The following is a 14685-nucleotide window of genomic DNA, read 5'->3' as shown; positions in this document are numbered from 1 at the left end:
TATTCACAATAGCAAAGATATAGAATCAACCTAAATACCCATCAATGGTAGACTGGATAAAGAAAATGGGGCACATATACACCATGGAATACTATGCAGCCATAAAAAAGAATGAGATCACGTCCTTTGCAGGAACATGGATGGAGCTGGAAGCCATTATCCACAGCAAACTGTGCAGGAGCAGAAAACCAAACACCACATGTTCTCACTTAGTGGGAGCTAAATGATGAGAACACATGGGCACATAGAAGGGAACAGTAGACACTACACTAAGGGTGGAGGTTGGAAGGAGGGAGAGGATCAGGAAAAATAACAAATAGGTGCTAGGCTTAGTACCTGGGTGACAAAATAATGTGTACAACAAACCCCCGTAACACATAACAAAATACTCTATATGACGAACCTGTGCATGTACCCCTAAAGTTGAAATAGAAGTTAAAAACAAAACACAAAAAACACGATCCGGAGTTCTTTCAAGGGCAGCAATCCAGTTTAATTGGTCAAGTTCTAATGGTAAGTACCACATCGTTTTCTGCTTGTTTCTTAATCTGGCCACCTGCTCGGCTTGTGATGGAGGGTGTGCATTCTCCAGGTAGCGTAATAGTACCCATCCTTTATGAAGCATGTCTATGGTCGGGCCATCTCACTGTGCTTATTTTATTGGATCCATACAGCCCAATAAGACAGGTCCTACCTTTAAGGATCAAGAACAAGATGTCAGAGGAAGAGGTAGGAAAATATACCGTAGTGGAGATCTGTGCCAAGAAGAGTCATGAGAAGAGGTTTCTGCACCAGCCTAGGAAAGTTGAGATGAGCGCCGTTAGGTGATCCTGTGCAAGGCAGGCACCGCCTTGGGATGTCAGCCATGGGAAGCCGCCCTAGCCACAGAAACACTTTGTCAGATTTCCGACAGGGCTGTGGCAACCGAGGGCATAGTCTGTAGGCAATGGACATGGCATTCGACTCGGTATTCTTGTTTCATTTGTGATACAAGGGCACGTTTTCCAGTAAGTTCTGTTTTGAGAGAGTAAGCGAGAAAGGACAGATCTCCCGGTTGACTGGCTTCGGAGCAGATGGGACACAGCAGCTTCTGAAAGCCTCCTGGTTCTCCTGCAAATAAATTTCTCAGATGCATATATTTAGGGAAACAATTCATCAATGAAAATGACAAAACCATCTGGCTCTAGAGACTAAAAAAAATTTTAGAGGTTGTAAACATTTACATTCTGATGAAGAGTGTGTGTCTAGGTTTTATTTCAAGGAGTTGATGAGTTTGGTTTGTGGTTTGTTTTTAGGGATTTTTTAACCTGGCCCTGCTAATCGAGGAAGGTACTATAATCCCACACCATATCTTGGATTTCTTGGAAATTGACTCAACTCTCCACTCTAATAACATCTCCATTCTCCAGGAACTGTACGAAAGGTGAGCTCAGAGCCTCTAGAACTGTGGAATCTGAGAAACCCAAGTAGATGATGTTTGCTTCTTGGTTAAAGTTAGCTTTACCCTTATTTTGTAATGTAAATTGTATTTAAAAAACAAACAAACAAAAACAAAAGGCAGGGCACTGTAGCTCATACTTGCAATCGCAGCACTGTGGGAGGCTGAGGCGGGCAGATCACTTGAGGTCAAGAGTTCAAGACCAGCCTGGCCAACATGACGGAGCCTCATCTCTACTAAAAGAACAAAAAAAAAAAAAAAAAAAAAAGAAAGAAAGAAAAAGAAAAAAGAGAGAGAGAGAGAAAAGAAAGAAAAAACCCAGGGTTTGCTTCTACTAGAAAACATTCAGCCAGATCTGAGTGTATTTCTCTTTTCAAGTATCTGAAGTTTAAGATATAGAAAGTACTTGATCTGAAGTTTCAGGGCTGACCAAAAATTTCCACGAGAATGGAAAGAATAACAATCTGATTAGCCCATGCTTGCCTCTTGTTTGTTTTGAGACAGGGCCTCGCTCTGTCACTCAGGCTGGAGCGCAGTGGTGCGATCTCAGCTCACTGCAACCTCCACTTCTTGGGTTCAAGTGATTCTCATGCCTCAGCCTCCTGAGTAGCTGGGATTACAGGCGTGCACCATCACACCAGGCTAATTTTTGTGTTTTTAATAGAGACAGGGTTTCGCCATGTTGGCCAGGCTGGTCTCGAACTCCTGGCCTCAAGTGATCCACCTGCCTCAGCCTCCCAAAGTGCTGGGATTACAGGTGTGAGCCACCGTGCCTGGCCTAATTAGCTGATGCTTTTTTGAAAGATAAGGAGGCATTCCTACATCTGCGCTTTAAAGAGAAATACTGTTCTAGTGGGTCCTGTGCTTCAGCGTCTTGCTTGACTTTTATTTTATTTATTTTTAAATTTTTGCTGTCACCACAGCAGAACAGACTTGACTCTTAATTAAGGACAAAACTGACCTTTTTCTAAACTTTCTACTGGGATTCTAGAATGTCAGATCAGGCCAAACCACTTATTTGGCCACTGGCTTTATTTCTTTGTCTCTCATCTTTGTCAGTTGAGTGTGCTCATTTGTCCAAAAGCAGAAGAATGTAGGTTTGTGGATCTGAAAATGCCAGTCCTGAGTCGTGCCACCAAAGTTGGCTGACACGTCAAGATGCCCTGGGCTTTGTCTGCAGGTGCTGGAGCCACAGTAATGAGGAATCCTTCAGCCCCTGCTCCTTGGCCTGGCTTTACCTGCATTTGCGGCTTCTCTGGGGTGCTGTCCTGCACTCAGCCCTGGTAGGTTTCATCTCCCACCGGCCCCGCCCTTGTGGCCTCTGGCCTTTGTCAGTCACTAATGCATGCTTCTGATGTTTGCAGATCTACTTTCTGGGAACCTTTCTGCTGTCCATATTGATCGCCTGGACTGTGCAGTATTTCCAGTCTGTCTCAGGTAAAGATTTATAAAAAGCGAAAGCAATATGTAAAAAAAAGCAGGGTTTTTTTTTTTTTCTTTTTTTGGTCTACCAGAAAAATTGTGTTTTCCCTCCTGGTGCCCTTGGTCATGCTATCTCCTATCCCTAGGGTCGTCTTTCACAGGATGGGAATCCTTCTAGAGGTATATGAAATTCCTGGCTGTTGGGAGGCCACAAAGTTACTATTGTATTTTTCAAAATAAGGATTTTATTTTATTTTATTTTATTTTATTTTATTTTGAGATGGAGTCTCGTTCTGTCACCCAGGCTGGAGTGCAGTGGTGTGATCTCAGCTCACTGCAACCTCTGCCTTCTGGGCTCAAGGAATTCTCCTGCCTCACCCTCCCAAGTAGCTGGGATCACAGGCGTGCACCACCACACCCGGCTAATTTTTGTATTTTTAGTAGAGACAGGATTTCACCGTGTTGACCAGGCTGGTCCCGAATTCCTGACCTCAGGTGATCTGGCTGCCTCGGCCTCCCAAAATGCTGGGATTACAGGCGTGGGCTACCGCACCAAGCCTCAAAATAAGGATTTTCTTTCAAAAGCTTAAGAAACTGACCTAACACAGCTTCTTCCATTGAAAATACATCCGTCAGAATTCTGCCTCTGTGTGCCTGAAAACACAGCGCCAAAGCCCCTGGCAGCATGAAGTCTTCCCTTCCATTTCAGTCAAGCAATCAAATGTGTAAGAGGATAAACAAACACTCATAACGAATAAAATCCTCGGCCACACGGACTCAGAGGGAGGGACTGAGCAGGAATCGTAAAGTGGACATTTAGTTGAGCATGGTTTCCACTAATCATTGTTATTTTTCTGAGCTAGTATAGAATAGCAGTTAAGGACAAGCAAGCCTTACTTGCTTCTATTTGGGCTTAGAGTCCAGGCCTGGCTACTCATTAGCTGTGTGACTTATGACAAGTTATTTAACCTTTCTGATCCCCAAATTTCTCATCAATACAATGAGGTTATGAGAGTAGCTACTTCCTAGGAACATAAAATGAAAAAAATCTTAAGTGAAAAAAAAATACACACAAGACACTTATCAAAATGACAACTGTAGTTAAACATTAGCTGTTACATTTATCTGGCATATAAAACCTTCCCAATAAATGTTAGCTCTTACATTTATCTCCTCTATTAGACCGTAAGCTGAGTAAGAGGAAGGCCCCCGTCGTGTCATTTGCGATAACTCATGCATAGTAGGTACTCACACCCACAGACGTCTCTGGTCTCTCGAGAGAAAGAAAACTGATTTTTTACCATCTCAGACGGCTACAAAAGGATATAATAACTCATGGAGACAAACAGAGACATTTGCAAATGTGTAGATTAGGACTGGACATGGCATTGGAGCATTTGCGTAGCTGTTATTTGTGTAGCAGATAATGAAAAGTGAAAGGGGTGCACGTCACCGTCTCTTCCACGGTGGGAAGGAAGTCACTGTTGCAAGGAGCTAGTGCGAAATCGTTTCTCTCTGATTTACCTGAGGAGGTTAACAGGGACCCATCAAAACCTTCCGGGCTTGATGCCCCGTGGTCTGCCGGTTAATAAACTTCACTCATGCAAATTCTGTCCCGTCCCTAAATTTGTTGCCAGGTATAGTCATTTATTTTGCATCTTGTCAGTGTTTTCCATTTCAAATTATCTTTGTCATTTTTACTCTGTAGAAATATTGTGATGATTATTACAAATGCAATTCCGTTAGAGGAACCGAAATTTGTCTTTATGATTTTATGCCAGCTGGTAGCCATGAAAATTCATGGGCGGGTGGAATTGCTTTGATCAGAAGTCATCTCTTTTTTCTGTCTCCATGCCTTCATTATTAGTCTCTTCACATTCTTGTCTCCGTGTCTCTCCTGTCCTGTGATGTTTTGCTTTTCCTATATCCCCATAGTTCTTTCATACATTTTCATCATTTTTCTCAAACTTTTTCAATTGCTTTCTCCAGCACATACCTACTTCTTGCTTGAGCAGTCTAAAGAAGGCTATGTTTGGATAAGATCATAAAAATTATTTAATTCTATGCCCTTTATTTTACAGATGAGGAAACTGAGGCAGAGAGGTGAAGTAGCTTGCCCAGATAAGGAAATAAAGACCAGGAGGCCAAGCACAGTGACTCACTCCTATAATTCCAACACTTTGACAGGCCCAGGAGGGAGGATCACTTGAGCTCAGGAGTTTGAGACCAACCTGGGCAACATAGCGAGACCCTGTCTCTAAAATAAAATAAAATAAAATAAAATAAAAATTATCCAGATGTGGTTGCATATGCCTGCAGTCCCAGCTACTGGGGAGGCTGAGGCAGGAGAATCTTTTGCACCCAGGAGTTCAAGGCTGCAGTGAGCTATGATCACACCATGGCACTCCAGCCTGGGCAACAGAATGAGACCCTGTCTAAAAAAAAAAAAAAAAAAAAAAAAGTTGTAGTACATTATTTTTGCATTTTAAAAAGTCCTCATCAAAGTGCAAATTTGTCAATAATTTTTGTATTTATTTATTTATTTATTTATTTATTTTATTTTTGAGATTGAGTTTCACTCTTGTTGCCCAGGCTGGAGTCTAATGGAATGATTTCGGCTCACCACAACCTCCGCCTTCTGGGTTCAAGCGATTCTCCTGCCTCAGCCTCCCAAGTAGCTGGGAATACAGGCATGTGCCACCATGCCTGGCTAATTTTCTGTTTTTAGTATCTGGTCTCAAAATCCCAACCTCAGGTGATCTACCCACCTCAGCCTCCCAAAGTGCTGGGATTACAGGTGTGAGCCACCACACCTGATCTTATTTATTTATTTATTTATGTTGAGACGGAGTCTCACTGTTGCCTAAGCTGGAGTACAGTGGTACAGTCTCGGCTCACTGCAACCTCCACCTCTCGGACTCAGGTGATTCTCCTGCCTCAGCCGACTGAGTAGATGGAATTACAGGTGCGCGCCACCACCCCCAGCTGATTTTTGTACTTTTAGTACAGGCGGGGTTTCGGGGTTTCGTCATGTTGGCCAGGCAGGTCTCGAACTCCTGACCTCAAGTGATCTACCTGCCTTGGACTCCCAAAGTGCTGGGACTACAGGCCTAAGCCACTGCGACTGGCCTTTCAATACTTTTTAAGTAAGAAGGTACTCCAGCGGCACAGTGGAGCTGATGGGATGATGGGGCAGGGAAATCGAGGCACGGAGGAGGTGAGGAGAAGCCACCGCAAAGGTGATGCTGCTCAGAGACCAAGTTTCTACCACTTGGTGTCTCCCTGATGAGCTGGCACAAGGTCCTGAGACCTGCCCCACAGCTGGGGGAAGACAGGGATGGGTGCATGTAGCAGCCATGGTGTTGTGAAACAAACTTAATAATGAACTATGGGTGCTGACTGACAGTGTGAAAAAGAGGAAACGGATTTGAGAGTTAGGAGCCTCCCGTCAGCAGCTTTGGGTGAGGATTGTTGTTATAAGTTAGAGAGTTTTGTCATTTTGTGATTTGCATTTTTTCCAGTCAGTTGTTTTTAAAAAGTAATGATTTACAGTCAAGACTTGCAGTTGAGCTGTCCATCCATTTTGCGTTCAGCTCCAACTACCTTCATTTTCCTCCTGAGTTTATATGCTCTGTGATATATAGTTGACACGTCATGGCATTTGCCACATTAAATTGCCCTGCATTCAGAAGGCTAGCAGTGCAGGACGGTAGTTAACAGCATTGGTGTGGAAGTCATGCTGCTAAGATTCTGGCCCTACCACTAGCTAACTATGTGACCTTGGGCAAAGGAAGGAGCCTATCTGTGCCTCAGTTCCCTCTTCTGTAAGTAGTAGAAATAGTAGTACACCCACTGCCTGTTGTAGTTGAGATAACCAAATGAGGTAACACATGTAAAGTGTTTAAAACTCCACAAATGGGCTGGGCACAGTGGCTCACACCTAGCAGTTTGGGAGGCCAAGGCAGGTAGATCACCTGAGGTCAGGAGTTTGAGACCAATCTGACCAACATGGTGAAACCCCATCTCTACTAAAAATACAAAAATTAGCTGGGCATGGTGGGCATGCCTGTAATTCCAGCTACTTGGGAGGCTGAGGCAGGAGAATCGCCTGAAGCTGGGAGGCAGAGGCTGCAGAGAGCCGAGATCACGCCATTGCACTCCAGCCTCGGCAACAAGAATGAAACTCCATCTCAAAAACAAAACAAAACAAAGCAAAACCACAAATGTTAGCTGCTAGTTCTCAAGGAGTATGTCCTCTGGGGCACTTTACCTGCAATTAAAGCATGCTGACACTAGGTAACACCTACACATAAATAGCTTGATTTACCTCAGAAACAGACATAATGACCAAAGCTTAGTATGCTTTTCTTTGCTATTAGACTCTTTCTAAAACATTCAACCTTTTTTTTTTTTTTTTTTTTTTGGAGATGGAGTCTCACCCTATTGCCCAGGCTGGAGTGCAGTGGTGAGATCTCAGCTCACTGCAACCACCGCCTCCTGAGTTCAAGCGATTCTCCTGCCTCAGCCTCCCAAGTAACTGGGACTACAGGTGTGCGCCACCATGCCCAGCTAATTTTTGTATTTTTAGTAGAGATGTGGTTTCGCCATGTTGGCTGGGCTGGTCTTGAACTCCTGATCTCAAGTGATCCACCCACCTCAGCCTCCCAAAGTATTGGGATTACAGATAAGAGCCACAACACCTGGCCCATTCAACTATTTATTTATTTTTTTTTTTTTGAGATAGAGTCTTACTCTGTCACCCAGGCTGGAGTACAGTGGCATGATCTCAGATCACTGTAACCTCTGCCTCCTGGATTTAAGCAATTCTTCTGCCTCAGCCTCCTGAGTAGCTGGGATTACAGGTGCGCACCACCACACCCAGCTAATTTTTGTATTTTTAGTAGAGACAGGGTTTCACCATGTTGGTCAGGCTGGTCTCGAACTCATGACCTTGTGATCTGCCTGCCCCGGCCTCCCAAAGTGCTGGGATTACAGGCGTGAGCCACCACACCCGGCCCATTCAACTATTTTTTAAAGCATTTCAACAAAGACATTGACTAATCTATCAAAAATACCAAGATAGCTCAATTGGTACTTTCAATAGATTAGTCAATGTCTTGATCTTCATCATATATATTTATATATAAAAAGAATACATATATTTATATATAACGAATATATATTTCTTTATATATATATATATATATATATAAAGAATACATGTATATTTATAGATAAATATATATATTCTTTCCTTCAAGGGAACTTGTGTTTGACTCCTGGCTCACATCCCACCAGGCAGCTCAGTCTTTCTTGCGGCTTATGCCTCCCACAGTAGTGGAAAGGTCCCTGGGTTTGGGTGGTCCTAGGGTCACTCAGATAGTCACCAGTCTGATAGTAGGACACACATCACCCTGGGCCTACACTGTTCCCCCAGGTCCATTGGCTTTGCAGCTTCTGGGTCCCCTGGGCACTCCATCATCTTTGCCAAAGCCAAGTGTCATTAGCCTTTCTTCTCCCAAGTCTTCATTTCTGATTGCTGATGGGGCAAGGTAGAGGCCCTGCTGTGGGTACAACCCAAGGACTCCAAGAAGCTCCTTTCCTCACCTGTTGCATCTCAAAAGGGTTCTCCTTTGTCCACTCTTTGGGAGGGTTCACCAAGCATAATTGCCTTAATGGATCAGGCTTTTGAAAAACAAAAAATCCTAAAGTAAAGTCTATGTCTGGAGCCATCTCCACTTCTGCCCGGCCACAAACCTCCCCTGAGACCAAAAAATCATGGAGCCTGGCCAGCTGCCTGAAGGAAGCTAAAGGCAAGAACAGAAGGGGAAAATAGAAGTCACTATTTCAAAGAAAGAACCCTGTCTTACTAATATCATGCCAACTTTATGTCTCAATAGAATACACCATATAGAGCAAGATTTGTAGAACTACTAGTTCCTCGGTACAACTAGGTAACCTTTTAAACCAACGTCAACCTATTCAATACATTTATAACTTAAGACAACTCATTCCTTCCGGCTAAGTGGTTAGCCTAATGTTCTTTTAAAAAGAGTAAAGTGATATGTATAAGATTAATTAAACCTTTTCCTACTGTGTCCTGTCATCTACATTTCCAGCTAATGAGATTTCTACTAAAATTATAGTAAAATGTCACAAAGTCGTGCTTATGAAGAAAGCAGTAGCCTTATAGTCAGAGAGATTTCATGAGGAGGTTGTACTCCTGTCCTATCTCATTAGCTTCACATCTTACCAGTATCTCCACTCCTGAAAAGTGTTTCAGTGACATGAATCTGGTCTCTGCTAGATCCAGAGGCCCAGATGAAGTCGGCATGATCTTACTTATAGCATACAATTTCTAGGGCTTTCCCCTTTATACCGCCTTTGTGCAAACATTCTCTCATTTCAGGATGAATTCAACATAGTCCCACATATTCTTTCCTTTTTGCTTCCATCTGGTCAGTCGGCAAGCAGATGTTCTTCCTAACAACAGCAGAGATCAGCAAACTTTTTCTGTAAAGGACCAGATAATAAACATTTTGGGCCCTCAGAGCTGTCTTGGTCACAACTACTCCACTCTGCCGCTGTAGCCGAAAAGCAGCCATTGTGGCTGGGTTTCTTTTTTCTTTTTCTTTCTTTCTTTTTTTTTTTTTGAGACGGAATCTTGCTCTGTCGCCCAGGCTGGAGTGCAGTGGCCCAATCTCGGCTCACTGCAACCTCCGCCTCCCAGGTTCAAGCAATTCTCCTGCTTTAGCCACCCGAGTAGCTGGGATGACAGGCACGTGCCACCACGCCCAGCTAATTTTTGTATTTTTTATAGAGACGGGGTTTCACCATGTTGGCCAGGCTGGTCTCAAACTCCTGACCTTGGGTTATCTGCCTGCCTGGGCCTCCCAAAGTGCTGGGATTACAGGCATGAGCCACGGTGCAAAGCCTGTGGCTGGGTTTCTAATAAATCTTTACTATGGATGCAAAATTTGAATTTCATATATTTTTCACGTGTCACGAAATATTACTCTTCTTCTGTTCAACCGTGTAGAAACTGTTTTTAAACCATGAGCCACACAAAAACAAGCAATGACTACGTTTGGCCCATGGGCTGCAGTTTGGGCCAGTTCTTGATAATTCTCACTAATGTACAGAAAATGGTCCCCCAGGAAGCAAATAATTCACAAATCACTCCTATTTGGCTCTGGAATATACTCTGTAATTTTTTAAACAGCATGCTTATTGTCCTGGTTACCTTGATTCTAGGCCAGTAATAAAATTAGCGCACATTCCAGGTGAGCACAGACAAAGAGGCCACTTTAAAATTAGGCTGGGCTGTGGGGGTCTTGTGCAGTGATTGCAAACCCCCCAGTGGAAGAGGGGGAGTCCTCACACAGATAATGACTAACTTCCTGTAGAGACATCGAACATTTTTACTACGCTCTTACCAAAGATTTAAACGGTGGCAATGCTAATTATACATTCTTTCTACATTTACACATTGGCACTTTTTAAAAAAAAAATCAAAAAACTGATTGCTGATTTATCTTGTTACCATGGTGATTTAAACATTTCCCTGAGCTTGAAAATACATGCCTTAGTACTTCATTAACTTCCTCAGAGATCATCAGGAAGGTAAGTCTTAGGATCAAAGTGGGTTTCAAGATCATCTAATCCAAGACTCTGAGTTCACAAGTGACGAAACCGAGGCCCAGGAGACTCAAACATTCTACAACCAAAATGTCTGCCGTCTGTATCTATCCCAAGGTCACTTGTTAGCAGCAGATAAATGAGACTTGCCCAGACCAGTTCTCCTGACTGTTGCAAAATGGTCTTTGTACCTCATCATTAGGGCTCTAATCACTAGATCACCTGCCAGAGTAGTGGCTTTAATGACCTTAGAAAGGGCACATCATTCTACAACACCCTGCCCCTCCCCATCACTCTCCTATTCTTTCAGAAGAGTGTTGGAATCCACGACCTCTTCTGTAGGTACTGGAAGGGGCCTGAAGGAGAATTCCTGCATATATCCAGAAAAGCCAGAAGTTTGGGGACCCATTCTTGAACTTCCTAGAATGTGCCCTGGGAGATGAGCATTGGCAGTTGGAGGTGAAACTCTTGAAGGGTTTTTATTTAGAAATCAGATTGTCAGCATGTGGTGGCATCTTCTTAAACTTAGATAATGGGTCCAGAGTTGCCTGGCTAGTTAGTGTTAGAGTCATTAGACTAGATGCATCTCTCCTGGCTTGCCAGTCTAGGTGTGGTTGTACGTCCTGAATGCACTGTTTTGAGTATTCAGCACCTGCTGTGCCTGTGTCTCTGCAGCGAGCGATCCCCCTCCAAGACCATCCCGGGCCTCCCCAGACACTGCCACGTCCACTGCAAGTCCAGCTGTGACTCCAGCTGCAGATGCCTCTGACCAAGACCAGCCCACAGTCACTAATAACCTGGAGCCACGTGGGTGAACTGTGCACTCCGGCTCTCTCCGGATGAGAGAGAATCCTTTCAACAGCTGATATTGGGAAGCTGGGGCCAGGGCAAGATCCTGATAAACACCTTAAATGTCTTGTCAACTGGATGTAAATTTTGCAATTGGTGTCCTTTTTTTTTAAAGTCAACTTACAAGGAAGTACCCAGATCAGGCAGTGGTAATCCCAAAGGTCATCAAACACATACAAGGAACATCTTGATCACAGGGCATGTGGGGAGGGCTACTGGGTCATCACAGCCTTTGTTCCAGTGATTGTATGTATTAGGAGTCACAGCTTGCCGTGTGGCAGATCTGGATTCTTATACACTAAGATGTGTCTTAAGAATCGTAGCGCGTGGTTCATTCCTTTATCAAAGAACAGAAAGTTATGACTACTCTACAGGGTAGATAATGTTTTGGTACCTGTGTTTGCCACAGCCCTGTTCCTCAAAGCTGAAGTGATAGATTTCTCTTTGACTTCCAAGACCTAGCAGTTATAAGGCACCTTGAAGTAAATTGTTTATACCTGGAAATGCAGGGAGGGCGATAGCTTTGTAAATTGGTTTACATTTTTCTCCTTGAATTTGTCTAGGGTCGCAGCGCTTCCGAATCATTTAATGACATTGTCGGATATCTTTTACATTTCAATTGCAATCCATGAAATTACATTTAGAAGATTCTTAGTACTAAACTGTAGTCTTCTCCATGAATTACCCATTAGAATAGACTGGCAGCAACGGAATATGCAGAAAGTAAGCCTTTAGCTTATAGTTTCATCCCTACCCCTTATGCCTGCCTGAGTCTGTACAGGGATGTGTGTATGTGCGTGTGTGTGTGTGTGTGTTTGTGTGTTAGAGAGGAAGAGAAAGAGCAGAATGTCTGTATACTACATGCTGCTAAGGTAGTAAATAAATCAGTAATGCAATATTGTGGGTCCAAACTACTCTTTGCACTACTTTATTTACAGTAGTAAATAAAATTATTTTTATACAATTGACTACCAGAAAGTGGTTTTTTTTCCCCCCTTTTTTTATAATTACTGTTACCATACAAAGTCTAAAGGTCCATGCATTCTCCTTCAGGAGGGAAAAAAGAAAAGTCCTCCTGATGAGAGGGCTTAGTTTTCATAACCCATGAACGTTTGCAGATAGGAAGGTGGCAGGAGGCTTCTCCCCAGGAATCCTGAGCTCAGGCCTGGCCTTGGAATGTTCGCACAGTATCAGACATTGTTTCAGGGCTTCGTGCTGCTCTGAACCTGGGCTCTATGTTCATTCCAGGCTAAGCTTGCAGTTCATCCTCCTCCTCCTATGAGGCTGCTCTTGTTTTAGCAAATGTTGTCTCTCCTATTTGCAAAAAAGCCAGAGGTTGAAGGCTGACAGTCCTGGATTCAAATTCTGGTCCTGTAACTGACAAGCTCAGTAACCTTAGGTGAGTGATTAACCTTCTCTGAGTCTCAGATTCCTGTGCTATAAAATGGGGCGATGAAAACCACCTCTTGGGCTTTTTATGAGGCCTAAGCGAGATAATATATGTAAAACCTACAGGATATGGTCTTGTATTAGGTCGTTCTTGCATTGCTGTTAACTAAATACCTGAGACAGGGTGATTTATAAAGAAAAGAGGTTTAATTAGCTCAGAGTCCTGCAGACTGTACAGGAAACAAGGTGCTGATAGCTATTTGACTTCCAGGAAGGCCTCAGGAAACTTTCAATCATGGCAGAAGGCGAAGGGGGAGCAGACATGTCTTACATGGCCAGAGCACGAGCAAGAGAGACCGAGGCAGGTGCCACAGACTTTTATTTATTTTATTTTTGTTTCTCTCTACAGATAGATAGAGCTCTATATCTATCTATATATATAGAGAGAGAATATATGTATTTAAATATATATTTGAATATATATACATTTATATAGAGAGATTTTTTTTTTGAGGTAATCTCAATGCCACCCAGGCTGGAGTACAGTGGCACGATCTTGGCTCACTGCAACCTCCCCCTCCTAGGTTCTGGTGCCTCAGCTTCTGAGTAGCTGGGACTGCAAGCATGTGCCACCATGCTTAGCTAATTTTTTTGTATTTTCAGTAGAAACAGTGTTTTGCCATGTTGCCCAGGCTGGTCTTGAACTCCTGAGCTCAGGCAATCCACGTGCCTTGGCCTCCCAAAGTGCTGGGATTATAGGCGTGAGCCACCGCGCCCAGCCTATTACATACTTTATTTTATTTTATTTTTTATATTTTTTACCACACACTTTTAAACAACCTGCTCTCACGAGAACTCACTACCATGAGAACAGCATCAATGGGATGGTGCTAAACCATTCATGAGAAATTCATCCCCATTATCCAATCACCTCCTGCCAGGGCTCACCTCCAACATGGGGGATTACATTTCAATACTGAGATTTGAGCAAAGCAAATATCCAAACTATATCAGGTCCTAATTATGGTAGGTCATTATTTTTATAACATAAGAAAGAGCAGTCTGAGGGGCCAGAGAGTGACTCTGCTCTGCTGAGATCCTCTCTTCATGGCAAACACACGCATTTCCAATCTGTTGGGAACATGAGCTCACAGCTACTCGCCACACTGGGAATTGCCCTAAGCTGCTGGGATCTGCCCAAGGGCATACCCTTGCAAGAGCAGCCCATGGCCAGTGGCTCCTTGATGCAGACAGAGTTTCTCAATCTCAGCACTATTGACATTTGAGCTGGATGGTTCTTTGTTGGGGGGCAGGGTTATCTTGTGCATTGTTGAATGTTAAACAGCACCTCTGGCCTCTAATTAATGAATGCTGCAGTGGACACTCGCCACCCCTGCTTCCCAGTGTGACAGCCAAACACCTCCTTAGGAGCAAAATCACACTCCCTTCACCTTGAGAATGACTGATGTAGGAAAACAGAGGTTCCTTGCCTCAATTTGGAACAGTGCTGAAGGGCAGGGCATCCCAGCTCCAAAACTCCATGTTGGTTGCAACCTCACTGAATGCAACTTCTCACTCTGCCCTAGTCTGCCTTCCTCATGTTCTTTTTTTTTTTTGAGACTGAGTCTTGCTCTGCCACCCAAGCTGCAGGACAGTGGCGTGATCTTGGCTCACTGCATCCTCCACCTCCCAGGCTCAAGGGATTTCCCAGCCCCAGCCTCCTGAGTAGCTGGGATTACAGGCCCCTGCCACCATGCCCACCTAATTTTTGTATTTTTCATAGACCTCTACGATTTTGGGTTTTGCCATGTTTTGGCTAAGCAGGTCTCGAAATCTGACCTCAAGTGATCCACCTGCCGCAGCCTCCCAAAGTGCTGGGATTACAGGTGTGAGCCACCATGCCTGGCCTTTCCTCGTGTTCTTATAGGATTTTCCAACACTGATCCCCA

At 43.7% G+C, this 14685-nt stretch overlaps 1 protein-coding gene across 2 annotated transcripts in view; it reads left to right on the top strand.

The window, feature by feature from the left end:
* SEL1L3 (SEL1L family member 3) overlaps positions 1 to 12321 on the top strand; it is a 117734-nt gene extending 105413 nt beyond the window's left edge. Inside the window, exons 21-24 of one of the 2 annotated variants that reach the window (XM_025385643.1) lie at positions 1296 to 1423; positions 2619 to 2721; positions 2803 to 2875; positions 11174 to 12321. In XM_025385643.1, the coding sequence (XP_025241428.1) occupies positions 1296 to 1423; positions 2619 to 2721; positions 2803 to 2875; positions 11174 to 11313 (444 nt within the window). In that variant the 3' untranslated portion in view covers positions 11314 to 12321. The remainder of the gene's footprint in view (positions 1 to 1295; positions 1424 to 2618; positions 2722 to 2802; positions 2876 to 11173) is intronic. The other variant, XM_025385644.1, reaches the window with a different exon arrangement.
* Positions 12322 to 14685: the final 2364 nt, after the last annotated feature.

This window comes from Theropithecus gelada, chromosome 5 (genome assembly GCF_003255815.1).
Source record: "Theropithecus gelada isolate Dixy chromosome 5, Tgel_1.0, whole genome shotgun sequence".
In the NCBI taxonomy this organism is placed as follows: domain Eukaryota; kingdom Metazoa; phylum Chordata; class Mammalia; order Primates; family Cercopithecidae; genus Theropithecus; species Theropithecus gelada.
The sequence above is the reverse complement of the archived record's forward strand: the minus strand, read 5'-3'. Positions and strand labels throughout refer to the sequence as shown.